Source organism: Desmodus rotundus, chromosome 6 (genome assembly GCF_022682495.2).
Source record: "Desmodus rotundus isolate HL8 chromosome 6, HLdesRot8A.1, whole genome shotgun sequence".
NCBI lineage: Eukaryota > Metazoa > Chordata > Mammalia > Chiroptera > Phyllostomidae > Desmodus > Desmodus rotundus.
The window spans coordinates 112,919,463-112,936,640 of NC_071392.1; the positions used below are offsets into that span (position 1 = coordinate 112,919,463).

Sequence of the window (17,178 nt, forward strand, 5' to 3'; positions counted from 1 at the left end):
CCCATGTCCCACTCTCCATATTCATCTGATCTTACCCCAAGCAACATTTTTTTTACCCTGGATGAAGAAAGTCCTCAATGGGAAATGTTTTGCAGATGTGGAAGAAGTGAAACAAAAAATGGCAAAAGCACTAAAAGGCATCAAAAGTGATGAGTTTAAAAACTGTTCTGAGTAGTGGAAAAAACATCTCAATAAGTGTATTGCATCAAATGGAGAGAGTACTTTGAAGGTGACTGAAGTTTAAACATGTAATAATAAATACACAATTTTTTAACAAGTAAATTCTGGGGTTTTTTGGGTCCCCCCTTGTATACACAGTGCTTGAACTAGGACAAAAGGTAAAACAACGTAAAACTGTTCAGTAAACTTCTTATATGATAGCTGGGGCAGGGAGGAGTAGAAGCCATTGTTCATTGAATATATACTGTACTGCTTTTTAGTCATATAGCTATGAAGTCTGCAAATAAAAGCAAAGAGGAAAAGCCAGCCATGGTCATAGTTATTGTGTAGTAACATTTAAACAGCATTTGACAGTTTACAAAATGCTTTTCAAACCAATTATCTCAGAGACATGCTCTGTAAAACAAAAGCTAACACAAAGAAATTCATGCTTAACACAAAAGACATGCTCAGCCCTGGCCAGGTGGCTCAGCTGGTTGCAGCGTCACCCTATGCACCAAAAGGTTTTGGATTCAATCCCCAGTCAGGGCACATACCTAGGGTGGAGGTTTGATCCCTGGTCAGGGTGCATAAAGGACACAACAGATCAGTGTTTCTCTCTCCCTCTCCCTTCCTCTCTCTAAGGTCAATGAGTATGTTTTCGAGTGAGGATAAAAAAAATAAATAAAAACACATGCTCAAAGACTAGTCTGGCAGTCTCAGAAACCTAGAAGACACTGTTATTCAGATTACTTATAACGATTCACTTGGGAAAATGTAGCTGGGATATCCAACCTGCAGCCCAGGATGGCTATGAAGGTGGCCCAACACAAAATCATAAATTTACTTAAAACATTATGAGATTTTTTTGTTTTCGTTAGTGTCTGTGTATTTAATGTGTGGCCCCCCAAGACAACTCTTCTTCTTCCAGTGTGGCCCAAAGACACCAAAAGGTTGGATACCCCTGAAGCAATGATTAAATAAATGGCATGAATTAGACCTACAGCGATGCCTTTGCAAGAAATATATAGATGTCTAGAGTGGTTTCACAGAAGTATTGTCAAGAAAGAGATTTGCAAAAAAGAAACAATAGAGTGACATAACAGAACCTTTCAATGGGTATAAAAAATTCTACCACATTACCACTTATTAATGCAAAAATACAGGTTTATTATACAAAAGAGGAATTAATTGGCCAAAGTAATAGTAAATAGTAAAACATTTTTATGGGAAAAACTTCAGGAATTCAAGAAATCTTCTATTAAACATAAAACTAAAAAGAGGCACAAGAGGCATTGTTGTCTTCCAGTCAGTCCACAGAAACATTTATGTAATTTTAAAAACCATTTTGCCCTGGCTGGTGTGGCTCAGTTGGTTGGAGCACTGTACTATAAACCGAAGGGTCACAGGTTCAATTCCTAGTCAGTGTTCATGTTTAGGTTGTGGGTTCAGTCCTCAGTAGGGATGAGGCAATGGATCAGTGTTTCTCTCCCTTTCTCTCTCCCTCCCTCTACACACACACACACACACACACACACACCCTTTTCTATTGCTTTTTATTTCCAATGAGAAATAAAATAGATATTTTTCTCTGGCCAAGAAGTTATCACTCCTTAATATTCTACACTTCTTGTGAGATTGATATAGGAGATGATTCTTTGTCACAGGACTGACTCTGAAGGCAGAAATCCGTTAGGTAAAACACAACAGCTTTATAACTATGATTTTCCTAAAGATCTTAATGAGTCGTACTTTTTAAAACTTTTTATTATAAAATTTTTTTACATTACAAAAGTAAATAGACAACCACAACAAATTCCCATGTCCCTATCAACTCAGCTTCAACAACCCTCATTTGTTCTACTTGCTCTACCTATTCTCCCTTGAAGTACCCGACACTATAATAAACTCATCTTTCTAGATATCTTCCCTTATGTTCTGTGACACTGCTTTTCTGATTCTTCACCTCCTCTGACTACTGCTTCTGTGGTTCATCTTCCTACACCTAAGAGTCCTGAAACTTTTATGAATATTTCCTTTCTTACCTTGGGCCCTGAATTTTTTGAAACTTATTTATTCTTCTGTCAATGTGAATTTGAAGTTTTTACTAAAATAAATATTTATTAATTTTCCCCATCTCTTTTCTGCTTTCTTGATAAGCAATAAGTAAACTCTTACCTTGTTTCATCCTTGGGTCTAGAGCCATCATCATTCTGTGAAGCACCTAACAGCAATAAAATTTAGACGGAAAATGAGTTTCAAAAGTGGTTTTCATGGTTTTTCTCAACATGTTATATAAGCAAAGCCTTTTATTGAATCTTTGTAGAAAGAAGGTACTAGAACTTAAATTCCAACATGACATTTGAAAAAAAATGTGATAAATGTTCATATGACTGAAATAAGAAAAGTTTTACCAACATTTTGTACATACAATTGTGTGTAAGAGATATTAATTAGTCAAGATATATCACTCCTGGGCTACTTCTGCCTTCTTGAAATACATGTTTGCTTGACTCTAATGTAAATGTAATTATTTTAACCATTTTTGTAGTCCAAATACCTTACAAAAAAAATGCTGATGACCAGCAGAATGATGAATAAAACAGATTCTGAAAACAGAAAAACCAGTAACATCTCTCTTATATTAGGGCCTGGAAAACAGCTTTAAGAATGGGAAAGGCACAAATGGATCTTAAAGCAACCAAAAGGAATGCCACAATGTTCACACTTTCTTCAAATTTTATCCATGGGAAATATTCCCAGAATTCAGTAAGGGCCTGTATACTATAAAACATTAGGAAGAGGCTGCAAGGGATATAGGCACACTGCCACAGAAACAGAGAGGGAAAAACTATAAAATGCAGAAATAAGAACTCAAATTTAATAGTCTAGGTCCATTTAAAGAACAATAGTCCCTATGAAAACAGTCATAATTTCAAACAGAGAAATCATCACTACATTACTCCAAAGCATAAATAATAAATTAACTCCTTAAAGAGATGCTGAGTCACCACTATACTATACAGCTAGGTTGGTAAGTATCTCATTTAGTCAAGAAATATTACATTAAAAAAATGGTAGAGACCTATAAACTATGGTATATCTATGCAATGGAAAATTATTTAGTAATGAAAAGGAACAAACTACTGAAACATGCTGTCATGTACAAACCTAAAAAACACTATGCTAAGTAAAAGAAACCTGACACAAAAAAAACATGTATGTATGATTCCATTTATGTAACATGTCTAGAAAAGACAAATTTTTAAAGACAAAATACATTAGTGGTTGCCTGGGATTCGAGGTGAGAACAAGATTTCCTATAAATAGTCAAGAAGGATCTTACTAAGGAGATGAAACTGTTCTAAACCCAATTTGCAGTTAATGGTTGGATTACTCAGCTAACTTACTAAAAACCATTAAATTGTATACTTGAAATGGGTGAATTTTGTGAAATATAAAATACATCTCAATAAAGTTGTTAGAATAGTTTAAAAAAAACATGACAATGAAAAAAAGGGTACAATTCAGTTTTATAAGATTTTTATATGAAATATATTCCCCTAAGATAGCTAATAAAACATAAATGAAATCAGAAAACCAAAATATCTAGCATAAGTTACTAAAATAGGTCAATTAGTTTCCTACTTTTCTCAAAAATTAAGAAAACCATTTGGAATAATCCATTTAAATCTAACAGTAACTACTACTTCTAAACTTTCTCATTTACTACAGTGAAGCATAGTATTTAATCACATGGACTCTGCAGCCAGACTGCCTGTGTCTGTATCCTAGCTTCCTTATGCACTAACTTCATGACTTTAGAAAAGTACACTTGGCTTTCCTGTGCCTTTTAACTCATGCATATAATGGGGGCAATACTGACACCTACTTCATAGAACAGTTGTAAGAATTAAAAATAAACATGCAGAACACTGGCAAGCACATATAAACACTCCATAAATATCAGCTATTATATTATTTCTCACAATTTACATCTCATCAGTAGTTCGAACAAGGGCCATTTTTTGTTCAATCTCTTATTTTGCTTCAACATAGAGTGAAGCCATCACTATGATTTATGGCATAAGTTATTTAGATCTAGTCCTATGCTTTCATCAGAGAACAGTTTAAAAACACACATACACGTATAAAATATCTGACACTGACACAAGGACTGTCCAAGAGAACAATGCCTATACTTAAGTTTTGCATTTTTTACAAATGTAAATACTCTTTAAGGTATTCCCAATCAAAATTTCCTCAAGAAAAACTGATCAGATTTCTAAATGCAAACATTTTATCCACAGGTCACTTTGGGAAGATCCACCAAGATCTCTTCTATTCAGTGAGCTACTCAAAAGGGCCCTATGGCTACAAAATAACTAGCTCTTAGACGAAATAATTTAACACACTGTTCCTATTTCCTGGGTACCTAGCAATCTCAAAAGAAAAACAAACAAGTGAATTGATACCAGAGCAGGACCAGGATACACTAAGAAAATGTGAAAGAAAGGGATGCTCTGAGTCTAAGGGCTACTAGATGGATCTGAGATGGATCAGAAAGGAGAGCTTGGGTTAGCAGCAAAGTGAGGGGGCTGACCCAGAGACAGTCACACTAGGCTAGGGACCCTGGAAAGGAGCTAAAGCTTTCCCAGGTAGGTGGCAAACCCTGGCACTAGCAGATGCAAAATAAATGTTCTCTGGAGAAAAGAATCCCCAATATAAGCCCTTAAGACTTCCACAGACTAAGATCAAATAAAAATTTGCAAAGAGCAACAAACACATAAGAAAACAAACCTCAATAAAGAAGACACATATAACATTTATACCTCCAAAGATTTCTAGTACTGTAATTTTCAAATAGAGAATGTAAAAAAAACTACATAGCAAAAGAATATTATCAAGAAACAAGAAACTGTCAAAAACAAGCATCAGCAAATTCACTCTGAGGTATATAGCCAAGATAAATGAAAACATGAACAAAGAAACTTGTACACAAATGATTATGGCAGAATCATTTATAAGTCCTTAGTAACCAAAAAGTGGAAATAAGACAAACGTCCGTCAGTGGATGAATAAATAAATAAATTGTGGCATACACACACACTCAGGAATATTATTCCGCTACAAAGAGAAAGCATACTGATACATGCGTCAATTTGGATAAAAACAATATGCTAAGTAAGAGAATCCAGATACAAAAGGTCAGATACTGTATGACTCCTTGTTTATGATACCCAGCATAGGCAAATCCAGAGACAAAAAGCGGATTAATGATGATTACCAGGTGGTGGGGAGAGGAGGGAATGGGGAGTAATTTTTTTTTTCAGGGGTGATGAAAAAGTTTTGAAATTAGATAGAGGTGGTGAATACACATTACTGTTAAAACACTAAATGCCACTGAACTTTACACATTATAAGTACAAATTTCTCTGCCTAATTAAAAGCATCACAACAAAAAAAGCATATTTGAAGAAACAATGCTATAAAACTAAAAATGCACATATCATCATATCCCAACAATTTCACTCCCAAATATATATCCTACATAGACCCTTCAACCTGTGTATCAGGAGACATATAAATATACAATATAAATTCAAAAATGTCCAATATATCACTATATGTTCATAAGGCAAAAAATTACAAACAATCCAATGTCCTTTGACATAAAAAAATGGGTAATTATTGCATATTCCACCCAACTGATTAGTATACAACAGTGAAAATAAATTATATATATAATAATATGGGTAAATCATAAAAAGCAAAATCAATATTTTCATAGAGCTTAAGAAATATACTGTTGAGGGTGACACATGATTTTAAAATTTTAAAGCAAGGAAATGATAAATTTAAAATTCAGAATAGTGATTATCTTAGGGGAAACAAGGGAATGATATAGGGAAGAAATTACAGATGGATATAGTAACATTGTTAATGTTCTAATTCTTAAGGTATGTGGTAGTTCATGGTGGTCATTTTATTATGCCGGTTTATATCTTACACATATTAAATATGAAAATATCTGCTGTATTTTAAATGTGAGAATATAAATCAAAGCCCCTTCTAAATTGCAAAAATGAATGAACACAGTAAAGTATTGTTAAAACTAACAATGACCTTATTATAGCCTTAATACTTGGATTTTTAAAATAGCACTGATAATGTAAGGTAGAAACACAAAAGTGTGGAAAGGACAGTTCACTGGCTTTTTGGGGAAGGTAAGTTAGTTAATATTATAGGCATACATAAAAATGTTTAAATGTAAGTCAAATTTTTAAAATACCACTATAGCAAAGTTTCTCTCTATGAAACAGTTAGTTGGGGCTCTGGCCCAGTAGCTCAGTTGGTTAGTGTCTTCTCCATACGCCAAGGCACAGACAAGGATCAACCAATGAATGCATAAATAAGTGGAACAACAAATCGATGTCTATCTGTATCTTAAATCAATAAAAACAATTTGTTGGTACCCAGACCCAGCTGAGATCTGGTAATTTCAAATAATATTTGGTAAATCAAAAAATTTAGTCTAATTTCTTAGATTTTATTATACTGGTAAAAAACATTATAGATATATTCACACTGAAAATGGCCATTGAGCCTAAAATTAATACAAGACAGTCCAATGTAAGAAAGAATTAAATAAAGTCAAAATGAAATGGAACATATAAGAACCAGAGGTCACATATGCCAAGACATATCCCTCAATTAATTTTAGATACATTTCCAGAGTATACATGGTATAGAATATAGATCTTCACAAGAATATGCTCCTATTTTATAATAACAAATTTAATAGTAAAATTTCTCTTTAGGAAAAGTGATGTCTTTGACAATAATAATTTTCAGTGTTTCTTGTTGGATGTCCTATTTGGAAAGACAGGTATTAAACTAACACTCCACTACCACCCCACCCCACCCCAAGAACTAAAAACAGATGAATGGGAAGTTGTAGATAGGAACTGCCCACACTCAGTTTGCTGAGTTAATTTACTGATATATCTGAGGGCTACAGCAATAAGTCTACCACCTAGCAAATTAAATAAAGGCTTCTTCCCAGAGACTCACAAAAGCAGATTAACTCTGCACTTAAGTAGAGGAAAACATCTGAGCAAATTATGTAGTTACTTTCTAAATCAGCAAAATAAGAAAGAGCATCAAAACATTACAACTGAGACTCTCAGCTAGATGTTAAACTTGTTCCCTGAGTGAGGGTCGGGGTAGGGAAGGTGAGGACATAGAGTTCTCTGGTTTTTAAATAAAGTTTGAAGAAAAGTGGGAAGAACAAACAAAAATGTTGAATAAATTTTGTTTCACTTGGAAAAGGTTTAGTTATATAACTGTCATCTTTAGACAATTTATCCACTGAAAAGAATGAACCAAAAATTCATAAGTACCAAAAGACATAATGTCTCATTGGGAAAATCCAATATTCACAGTATATCCAAATATAATTGCAAGCTATATTATTTGGTTATTTTTCATGCCAAAATTCAGACGATGATTCTTTTTATAAAGATTACTTAATTAACCAAAAATATCAAAGTCTACAAGAACAGATTTTATTGTAAGAACCATCCTATCTATGTGTTCTTCCACAAAGACTTCTGACTGAATAAGCTCAGGGAAAAAAAAAAATCTAAAAACCTGTAACATTATAAAAATATTAGAAGACAAAAGTTATGCCTCCACCCCTAGGTTCTAATCCCACCAAACAATGCCCAGGTAGTAGAAATTCAATTTTAGTGCTAAACTCTACTTTTCATTTCTGGCTTGCAGTTCAAGTTACAGAAATGGAACCAATTAAAGGAAAATACAAGTGCAGTTCCCTCTACACTGCTTGTAGGCTGAACTAGGTCTTGTTTGTTTGCTCACAACCAACTCATGATGTAATTTAAAGTTGCTAGGTTTTAAGTGTGTCCTGGAAAGGGAAGGAAATATAATGCCTTACAAGACTGTGATGGTTAAGCGAATATATGTGTAAACACACCCAACATTGCGCCAACATGGTAAGCATTCAAAAAAAAAAAAGCAGCTATTGTATCTGGCAATTCTAACTCTAAAATCCACTGTGACTTCCCAGTTAAAACCATTTTACTTCAAGGAATCATGTTAAATTCTGCCAATTATTTTCCCTTGAACAGAAAATTGATGACATAGGAAGTCCACTTCTGTAGAAAATAAACAATAAAGTCTTACATATAAATAAGCAGCTCAGATTCTACTCTGAAATATGAACACTGATACCTTATTTTTGTTAACTATTAATATTCTGAATTAATAATAGTTTGAAATTTGTAGGAGATAAAACTTAGGAAGCTGTAAAAATTGAGGTTTAGAGCAGTTAACAATGTAATTTAACCTGTATATTCTAGAACTCCACTTTACAGAAAAATATAACTATTACAGAGTTCCCATAAATTGCTGCTAATTAAAATGAACATATCAACTGTGAAGCAGTATGACCATTAGAGAAACTTCTCTTCACTTTCATTTAGCCCAAAGAACCAATCTGGAAGATACACCAGGACTATATGGAAGGTCCTGCTATTAAAAAAGGTCATGAGCTAAAGAAGTAAGAAGTCTTCCAAAGTAGAAACAGGAGAATAAGAGCACCTAACATCTGCAAAATGTTTCATAATGCAGCTTCTAAGTAAACAAAAAGATCTTTGTCAGACTAATCAAGGAAACCATTAATCTGTTCTCTGCGTTGCAGCCTGAAGTTTCAGGTGAAAATACAGTTAGCCAAAGAAAAGTCATGGAAATATCTAAAGAGAATCTACTGGGAAGTAGTTTTATTAAGCATGCTAGCTCAGCAGGCACAACTTGGGTGCCATCAAACTTCTTTCAATTTATAGTTCATGTTCATTCCCTTTAACAAATACTAGTAAATCATAAATTGTAAGATATAACAAAAAATTGTAAGATATATCAGCATACATACAATGAATTGGTTTTATCATTCTTATAACACAAAAACATCTCTGTAAACTTAACCTACAGAAATAGAAGACAATTGGCAAATAAATTTAAGCTTCTACTGGCAGTCAGGTACAAAGAAGGATTTTTGAGTCAAATTTAAACTCAACCACACACTGCTACAGACAAAAAACTATGTCCGCCATATGCCATATTAACTGCTATTGTTGGCCTAGAGAATAAATACTTAATAAATCAATTCATTACCCATAGGGCCAACCATAGTTCAACTTTTATTTGGGTAGGCTTTCAACTTATAGGAAAATGTTTTATTTGCAGAAACAAAGCACTAAAAGGAAAATGTTTAAAATTATCAATTTCTCTTTTTAAAAAGGAAATTTCTTTAATGTGAAAGGAATAGTAAAAATTACATATAGCATACTAGAGTGGCTAATGTAAGAAGAATCATTAAAGATCCTATACAAAAAATAATTACTTACATCCTGGCTCTTGTGGCTCCGTGGACTGAGCATCCACCTCTGAACCAAAAGGTTCAATTCCAAGCCAGGGCACATGCCTGGATTATAGGCCAGGTCCCCAACTGGGGGCGTGCGAGGGGCAACTGATTGATATTTTCCTGCCTCTCTTTCTCTTCCCTTCCCCTCTCTATAAAAACAAATAAAATCTTTTCTTTTTTAAAAAGGTAATTACTTACTTTCTGAACATGAAGTTTCACCATTGGTAACAACTTCAGACTCTAATTGCAGCCCATCAAGACACACTGACAAGTCTCCTATTGTTTCTGTTGGCTCTCTGTCACCTACAAGCTGTAAAGTCACAACTACTTCCTCAACTGGAAGAGAATAAATTACAGGACAAATGGTCATTTTTTTTCTTTAAATCATCTTAACCGTTAAAAAACTAATGTCAGAAAAAAAGTCTAGATAATGATCACTTTTATTTTCCTTTAAGTCATCATAACTGTTGAAAAACAATGTGGGAAAAAAATACATTTGTCTTTATATTCTTCACCCAAGGTTTCAGGGTTTATGACAATAAAACATTTTAGAAATAGAACAGAATTTGCTGATGTTTAATATTCATAATGTAAAATGCTAAATAAATAGCTCAATCATCTCATTTATTATGCAAGGGGGGGACCCAAAAAACCCAAAATTTATTTATAAAAAATCGTGTTTTTATTCTTACATGTTTAAACTTCAGTCATCCTCAAACTATTCCCCATTTGATGCAATACACCTATCGAGATGTTTTTTCCACTGCTCAAAACAGTTTTTGCATTTGTCAATTTTGATGCCATTTAGTGCTTCTGCTGTTTTTTTTTGTTTTACCTCCTCCACATGGGCAAAATGTTTCCCATTGAGGACTTTCTTCATCCAGGAAAAAAAAAAGTCACCGAAGACAAGATGGGTAAATCACCCATCATGAAAGAGTCTTCAAAAAAAAAAAAAAAAAAAAAATCACTGAAGCCAAAAGCAGCCTCTCACAACAATGCCAGCTAATACACTGATATAGATGGGTTCCTAGAACACTCACCTAGTGGGAAAAGCCTGTACTACAAGGAGCCTGCCCTCCAGAAGATAATTCTGGGGTTTTTTGGGGGTTGCCCCTTGTACACATTCCATCCTTGTATAAAATGAGCCAGGAGAACAATCAAGATTATTCAGCAACATGCCTGAATAATACTGACTAAAATGTATCACTTAACAATGGATTAGCCCTGGCTGGTGTGGCTCAGTGGATTGAGCGCAGGCCTGTAAAGTCAAAGGTTGCTTGTTCGATTCCTAGTCAGGGCACATGCCTGACTTGCAGGCCAGGTCCCCAGTTGGGAGTGTAAGAGAGATACATTGTTTAACCAATGTATCTCTCACACATTGCTGATTCTTTCCCTCTTTTTATCCCTCCCTTTCCTTCTCTTGAAAAGTAAATAAATAAAATCTTAAAAACAAAAACAAAACCCACGATGGATTATATCTCTTAAGTTCTAAATGAGAAATAGAATGTTCTTACAAGTATGTTTTAGTTAGTCAAGGGGTTGAAAATATGTTTTAAAAATCATGACATATTAATCATAATATATCAAAACAAGCATGTTTCAAGTTTTTATGTATCTCTATATTTACATATACACATACAAAGTGGGGCAAAAGTAAGTTTCCAGTTGTAAGTATACTTTATTATTTTCCATTATGAACTGTAAACCTACTTTCCCTCACCTTACATAAATTTTTTAAAAATCTAAAGTGAGGAAATTTTTTAAATGAGCATTTGGAAAAGGAAATCTACCAAAATATTAATTATATTTGTCTGAAGTGGGATTTTTTCCTTCATCTTTGCTCTGTATCTTATAGTTTTCTATCATTGAGTTATGTAGTACTTGAATAAATATCTATTTACTAAGTGAATATTTAAAATGTTGGATCCAAAATGAATGGCCAACCAAAGTTATCCAGAATGCTTTAAATAGTTCAAGATTCTTCTCCCTGTTAATATATAACCAAATAACTTAAAAACAAATAGTTAACATAATCATTCTGTATGTTTGGCATATGAATTTCCTGCAGGGGGAAAAAAAAACTGAGCACAATTTCTATTACTTTTACATACATACGTTTCATATTGTTTGACTTTAATGTTTCATAGATATCTAATGCAGCAGTTCCCAACAAAACATCAGATTTCAGTGTCTGGTGACTCCATACACGAAAATGTAATTTACTCACGGGGGTGACGATACTAAAAATGAAGAAAGGTGAAAAAACAATTTTCATTAAATATCACAATGGGATGGTACATAAACTACAATTAAGTTTTAATGTCTAAAATATTACTGTTCCCCTCATAGTTTACTGTTCAACCATTACTGCCTATATTGCACAATCTTATGAAAAACATCTGAATGTTACATGCTGGTATGATCATTTTTCCTTGTGACTGAACTATAGGGGCAACTTCACCCACGCATCATCAACAAAAGTGAAACTGCTTATCATGCTACAAACGGTTGGAAAAGTAATAGTAGTATAAAAAAGTGAATTTACAAATTAAATCCTTATTTTATGTAAGGTAGTATGCTAAGCTTGAGATTACTTCATTTAATTTTCAAAACAACCCTATGAGATAGAACTCGGCACCCCCATCTTCAGATATAGAAACTGATACTCAAAGTTAAGCAAATTGCCCAACATCACAGTTAGTGGCAGACTGTATAATCTAAACAAAGGCCTATCATTAAAATTTATATTAAAATGTTAGCTACATAACGATCATCTGAGGATTATATTGTGAAACCTCAAGTTTCATACTACTAGAGGGGCAAAGTGTCTAGGACAAATGTCAAATATTGATTAACTCATACCATGCTAAATGCCAATAAAGAACGCTATCTATAATGGTAATTTCCAAAGCAAATTTTGGGAAATTTGTATTAGCAATAAATTGTATTCAAACTATTTTAGAGTCATCAATTAGAAAAACAGGAACACCATGTAATCTACTACACTCCTATGGCTCAGTGCTATAAAGACAAATTCTTGAAATCTCTCAATTTCTCTATACCTCATTCTCTCTAATATGTGATCAAATTTGGGGGGACAAATAAATACTTTCCTCCTTATAAGTCCACCTACGCCTACAACTCCCATCATCATATTTCCACCATCATTTTAATAATAACAGGTATTTTAAACAAACTACAAAATTTTTACTTTAACACTGCTTCGATTTTTTTTTTGGTGGTGGTGGGGGAGTACAATGTATTCGTTCTCTTCAAAATTCTTAAATGTTACTTTCAGAACAGATAGTACATAGCAGGAAAACATTTCTCTACTAATTATCTGGGAAATCATAATGGAGATAGAATAAAAGAGCTGATAAATTTGATTTTACTTTAATTAGAGACAGGATAAAGTATACTGTCACAGATGATCTTATCTAAATCATTTCAATTCAATTCTAGAGAGAAGTCTGGAAAGTCTGCTACATAGCAATGGAAGCTGTATTAAAATCACAGGCCAACCTGCCACAAATTAAAAATTCAGGAGAATATGAACTATGTCTTCCCCCAAACATCTGGGCTCACTACCATATGGAGCTACAAGAAGAGGTTGTTTTCTTAACTTTTTAACCACTAAGGAGTAGGTTCATGTCATTATCAGCTTAAGAGTCTCAAAGTGTGGATCTAGTGAGCACAGACAGCAGCTGACAGAAAGTTGATTAGCATTCAGTCTATTATTCTGCTGAACATCTCTAGTCATTATGGAGGCTGTGAGATTTTATAAATTTCATTTGATTTTTTATTCATAATTGTTTAATTTAGATTCAATCTCTAATGAGCCATTAATTAAAAACAAAGACTAAGAAAATTAATGTTGAAATGAATACAGATGAGGAACATTAGAATACTTCTGCAAATAGGCCACAAGATGATCTTCAAAGAATTCTTGAATTTCATTCATTTACTCAAAATCATCATGAAGTGCCCTGGCTGGTGTAGCTCAGTGGATTTAGCACAGGCTACAAACCAAAGGGTCGCCTGTTCAATTCCCAGTCAGAGCACATGCCTGGGTTGCAAGCCAGATCCCCAATGGGGCCCACGTGAGAGGCAACCACACATTAATCTTTCTCTCCCTTTCCCTCTCTATAAATAAATAAAATCTTTAAAAATATATATTAAAAAAATCATCATGAAGTACATTAAGCTGCCTCAGACCTTCAAAAATCCACGTTAAAGAATAATATAGGTATATCCAATTTCTTTTGTCATTTACTAGGAATAAATACTAATCACATAAGCATGTATCATGTGAAGAAAAGGGCTTATAGTTTCAAATGTCTCACCTGACCATTTAGAAATAAAACTTATTTTTAGTTACTGGTTTATTTCTCTGAGGGGAAAAAAAATAGAAGAACTCCAAATGTTAGGTAATGAAAGCAATTTGTGTATATTTGATGTGACAACCAGTAACATTTGAACTACATTTTTGTATATATTTGGTCCCCAAACCAAAGATATGCTATTATTTAAAAATTCTTTTGTTAATAAATCATGCTTTTTCTTTCATTTTAATAAAAATAATTAAAATCAACCTGTAATTTCCTACAGTGAGTGCTCAATACCAACTTTTGGGGCTTTGTCAATGAGTGGTGAAACTGAGCTATATCCTACTTCTATAAATTCATACTAGAGAGAACACCAACGTATAGACATATGTACATGAATATATGTTTTGTTTTAACAGTGTGTAAAAGCACAACATTAGAAACTAGTTGATCAATAAGATCTAGTAAAATAAGTGATAGACCATCCTTAGTAAGGAGTATTATGTAGCTTTATATAAGAGAAATTAGACCTGAATGTACTCAGATAACCATGTTATATATGCTAGGTATGAAAACAAGAGTTGTAGAATAAAATACACAGTGTAATTTATTTTTAAACGAAGAAAATCCCTTTGTAGGTTCTGTGTGGGCATTGTAATTAAGAAACAAAAACAAAAAACAAACTATTTTTAAAAATTAAAAATTAAACTGAGTTACTCATGGCCCTCTATTTCCTAAGTTAAGGAAATTTGATACTAAGAATTGTCTATGACCATGGGCTCACCCAGCTGTTGTTCAGGGGCAATAATGATACCATCATAAACTAAAATGGAGAAAGTAAAGAACAAGAGAGACTAGAAAAACAGAAATATCTGAAGAGAAACAAAAAGGGGGCTAGAAGGAAGAGTTCTAGGACAGGGTAAAAGATGAGAGAGGGAAAAAGCAAAGAAAACAAGTGAGAAACTTTTTTCAAGCTAGACTTTTGCTCACCTACTAAACAAAATATACTGTAGAAAATACTTTCAAACCTACACTGTAAGGGGTTGCTTCCATTTGGGACTGCTCGTATTGTTACATTTTTCTGTCTTCTTTGACTGTCCATCTACTGTGACTTCCACATAAGGACTTGGTCCAAACCAATTCTTCTTATTTTCTTTAAGTTTTGCTGAAATGACTAAAAGAAAAAGAAAAATAGTTCAATATTTGAGATACTAGCTCACCTTCAAATCACTTTAATTTCATAAAGGTTATGTAAAACATTACTATAACTCAGAGAAGCAGTTTTACTCTAAAATACTTACTGTATTTTTCGGACTATAAGATGCACCTTTCCCCCAAACTTGGGAGGAAAATGGGGGTGCGTTTTATAGCCCAAACGTAGCTTACCTGGCTCATGGGGGGGGGGAATATTATGTTATTTATGTTATTAAGTATTTTGCCACATTTTTTCCCTATTTTCCTCCTCTAAAACCTAGGTGCGTCTTATGGTCCGAAAAATACAGTACTAATTTTATTCACTCATGACCTTTGTGTTTCCTCCCATCCAAGTGAATAAATATTGGACTTCCCTACCCTATCCTCCCAAATTCCCAACGGCATCATCAGTATAATTGCCAATTTTCAGTATTACTTGTCCTAGAACTCCAAAGTCAATTAAAAAGTACATCGACAAATTTGGTCAACAAGTATTTAAACGTCTACCATATATCAGATATTGCTCTAAACTGTGGATAGAGGTATTTATTTACAGTACAGAAAAGGCACTGGCTCTCAAGGAGATACAATCCTAGTTAGAGAAAAGTCCTTGTGATGAAAAACAGGCTAATGTGTCAGAATGACTTGACAGTAAGGAAGGCCTCTGAGGAAATACTTTTAAGCAACCATATTAATGACACGTAGCTCTAGTCATGTGAAGATTGGAGTTGGAAACAGACAAAGCTTGGCCTATCTGAGGAAAAGTATAGCAACCAGGGAGGGATGGTAAATGAGGTGAGATTATGTTTAGCCAAGATAAGGAATTTGGATTTTATTCTAAGCATGCTGGAAAGCCACGGGAGGAAGAGGGTTACAAACTAAGATTACTTTTAGCATCCATATATCTCATACTATCTTAGCACAACATTCCTACATTGTGCATTGGGAGATAACGACTCCTTAGCCTTTACCCTTGAGTTAGTCACTTTTGCCATAAAACAGCCAGGCCAGGTAGCCCAGCTGGTTAACAGAGTTGTCCTGATACACCAAGGTTGCAGGTACGATTCCATCAGGGCACATGTAAGAATCAACCAATGAATGCATAAATAAGTGGAATAACAAATTGATGTTTCCCTCTCCCCTTCCTCTCTCTACAAAATCAATAAAAATTATTTTTACTTACTTTTTAAATTTCATCTTTATTATATTTTCCCCATTACCATTTAGTCCCCTTATACCCTCCTCCCCGCAGCAATCAGGACTCATGGACATGGACAACAGTGTGGTAAAAAATTTTTTTAAATAGTCTTGCCCGAGCCCTGTGGAAGGTATAACAAATAGATTTCAATCTAGCAGAGCACCCCATGGTTTCCACATGTGACAACTCATTGCTTCCCTATCAATGAGGTGATCACAGCTAAGGAAATACTCTACCATCTGAAAATCTACTCCAGCAGAAAAATTGAGGGAATGCCATTGTCCATCAGGTTAAGGGACCCTATAGCAGCTACCCAAGAAGCTCAATCAATATACAGTCCAAATCATAGATAATCTGGACATCCTAGCAGGCACAGTTCCAGGCGGCAGCCCTGAATCCATTGACTTCACCTAAATCAAATATTTCTGTCCTTTTGTGGTTCTGTCATTTTGGTAGCATTCAAGCCAGCTACTATAGACTTACTATTCTAACAACGTATGCACATTCTATAAATTAGAGCTTCACTGTCTTTTTTAGTATTTTCTTTTTTCTTTTATTTATTTATTTTTAGAGAGAGGGGAAGGAAGGGAGAAAGAGAGGAAGAGAAACATCAATGTGTGGTTGCCTCTCATGTAGCCCACACTGGGGACCTGGCCTGCAACCCAGGCATGTGCCTTGACTGGGAATCCACCCGGCGATTCTGGTTTGCAGATGGCACTCAATCCACTGAGCTACACCTGCCAGGGCTAAGAGCTCTGTCATTTTTTGAAATGCTTAGTATAATAAAATTCAATCTGACTTGAAATCAATAGGCATTACCAAAAATATCTGTCAAAGAAAAAGAAGAGCTGAAAGAGATA

General features: G+C 34.1%; 1 protein-coding gene across 8 annotated transcripts in view; it reads right to left on the reverse strand.

Moving 5' to 3' along the window:
* Nucleotides 1-17,178, reverse strand: part of ITCH (itchy E3 ubiquitin protein ligase) — a 106,069-nt gene that overhangs the window by 45,158 nt on the left and 43,733 nt on the right. For all 8 annotated transcript variants that reach the window (XM_053925971.2, XM_053925970.2, XM_053925973.1 and 5 more), the window contains exons 4-7: nt 14,959-15,100; nt 11,717-11,841; nt 9,800-9,937; nt 2,338-2,383 (exon numbers count right to left, since the gene is read on the reverse strand). In XM_053925971.2, the coding sequence (XP_053781946.1) occupies nt 2,338-2,383; nt 9,800-9,937; nt 11,717-11,841; nt 14,959-15,100 (451 nt within the window). The remainder of the gene's footprint in view (nt 1-2,337; nt 2,384-9,799; nt 9,938-11,716; nt 11,842-14,958; nt 15,101-17,178) is intronic.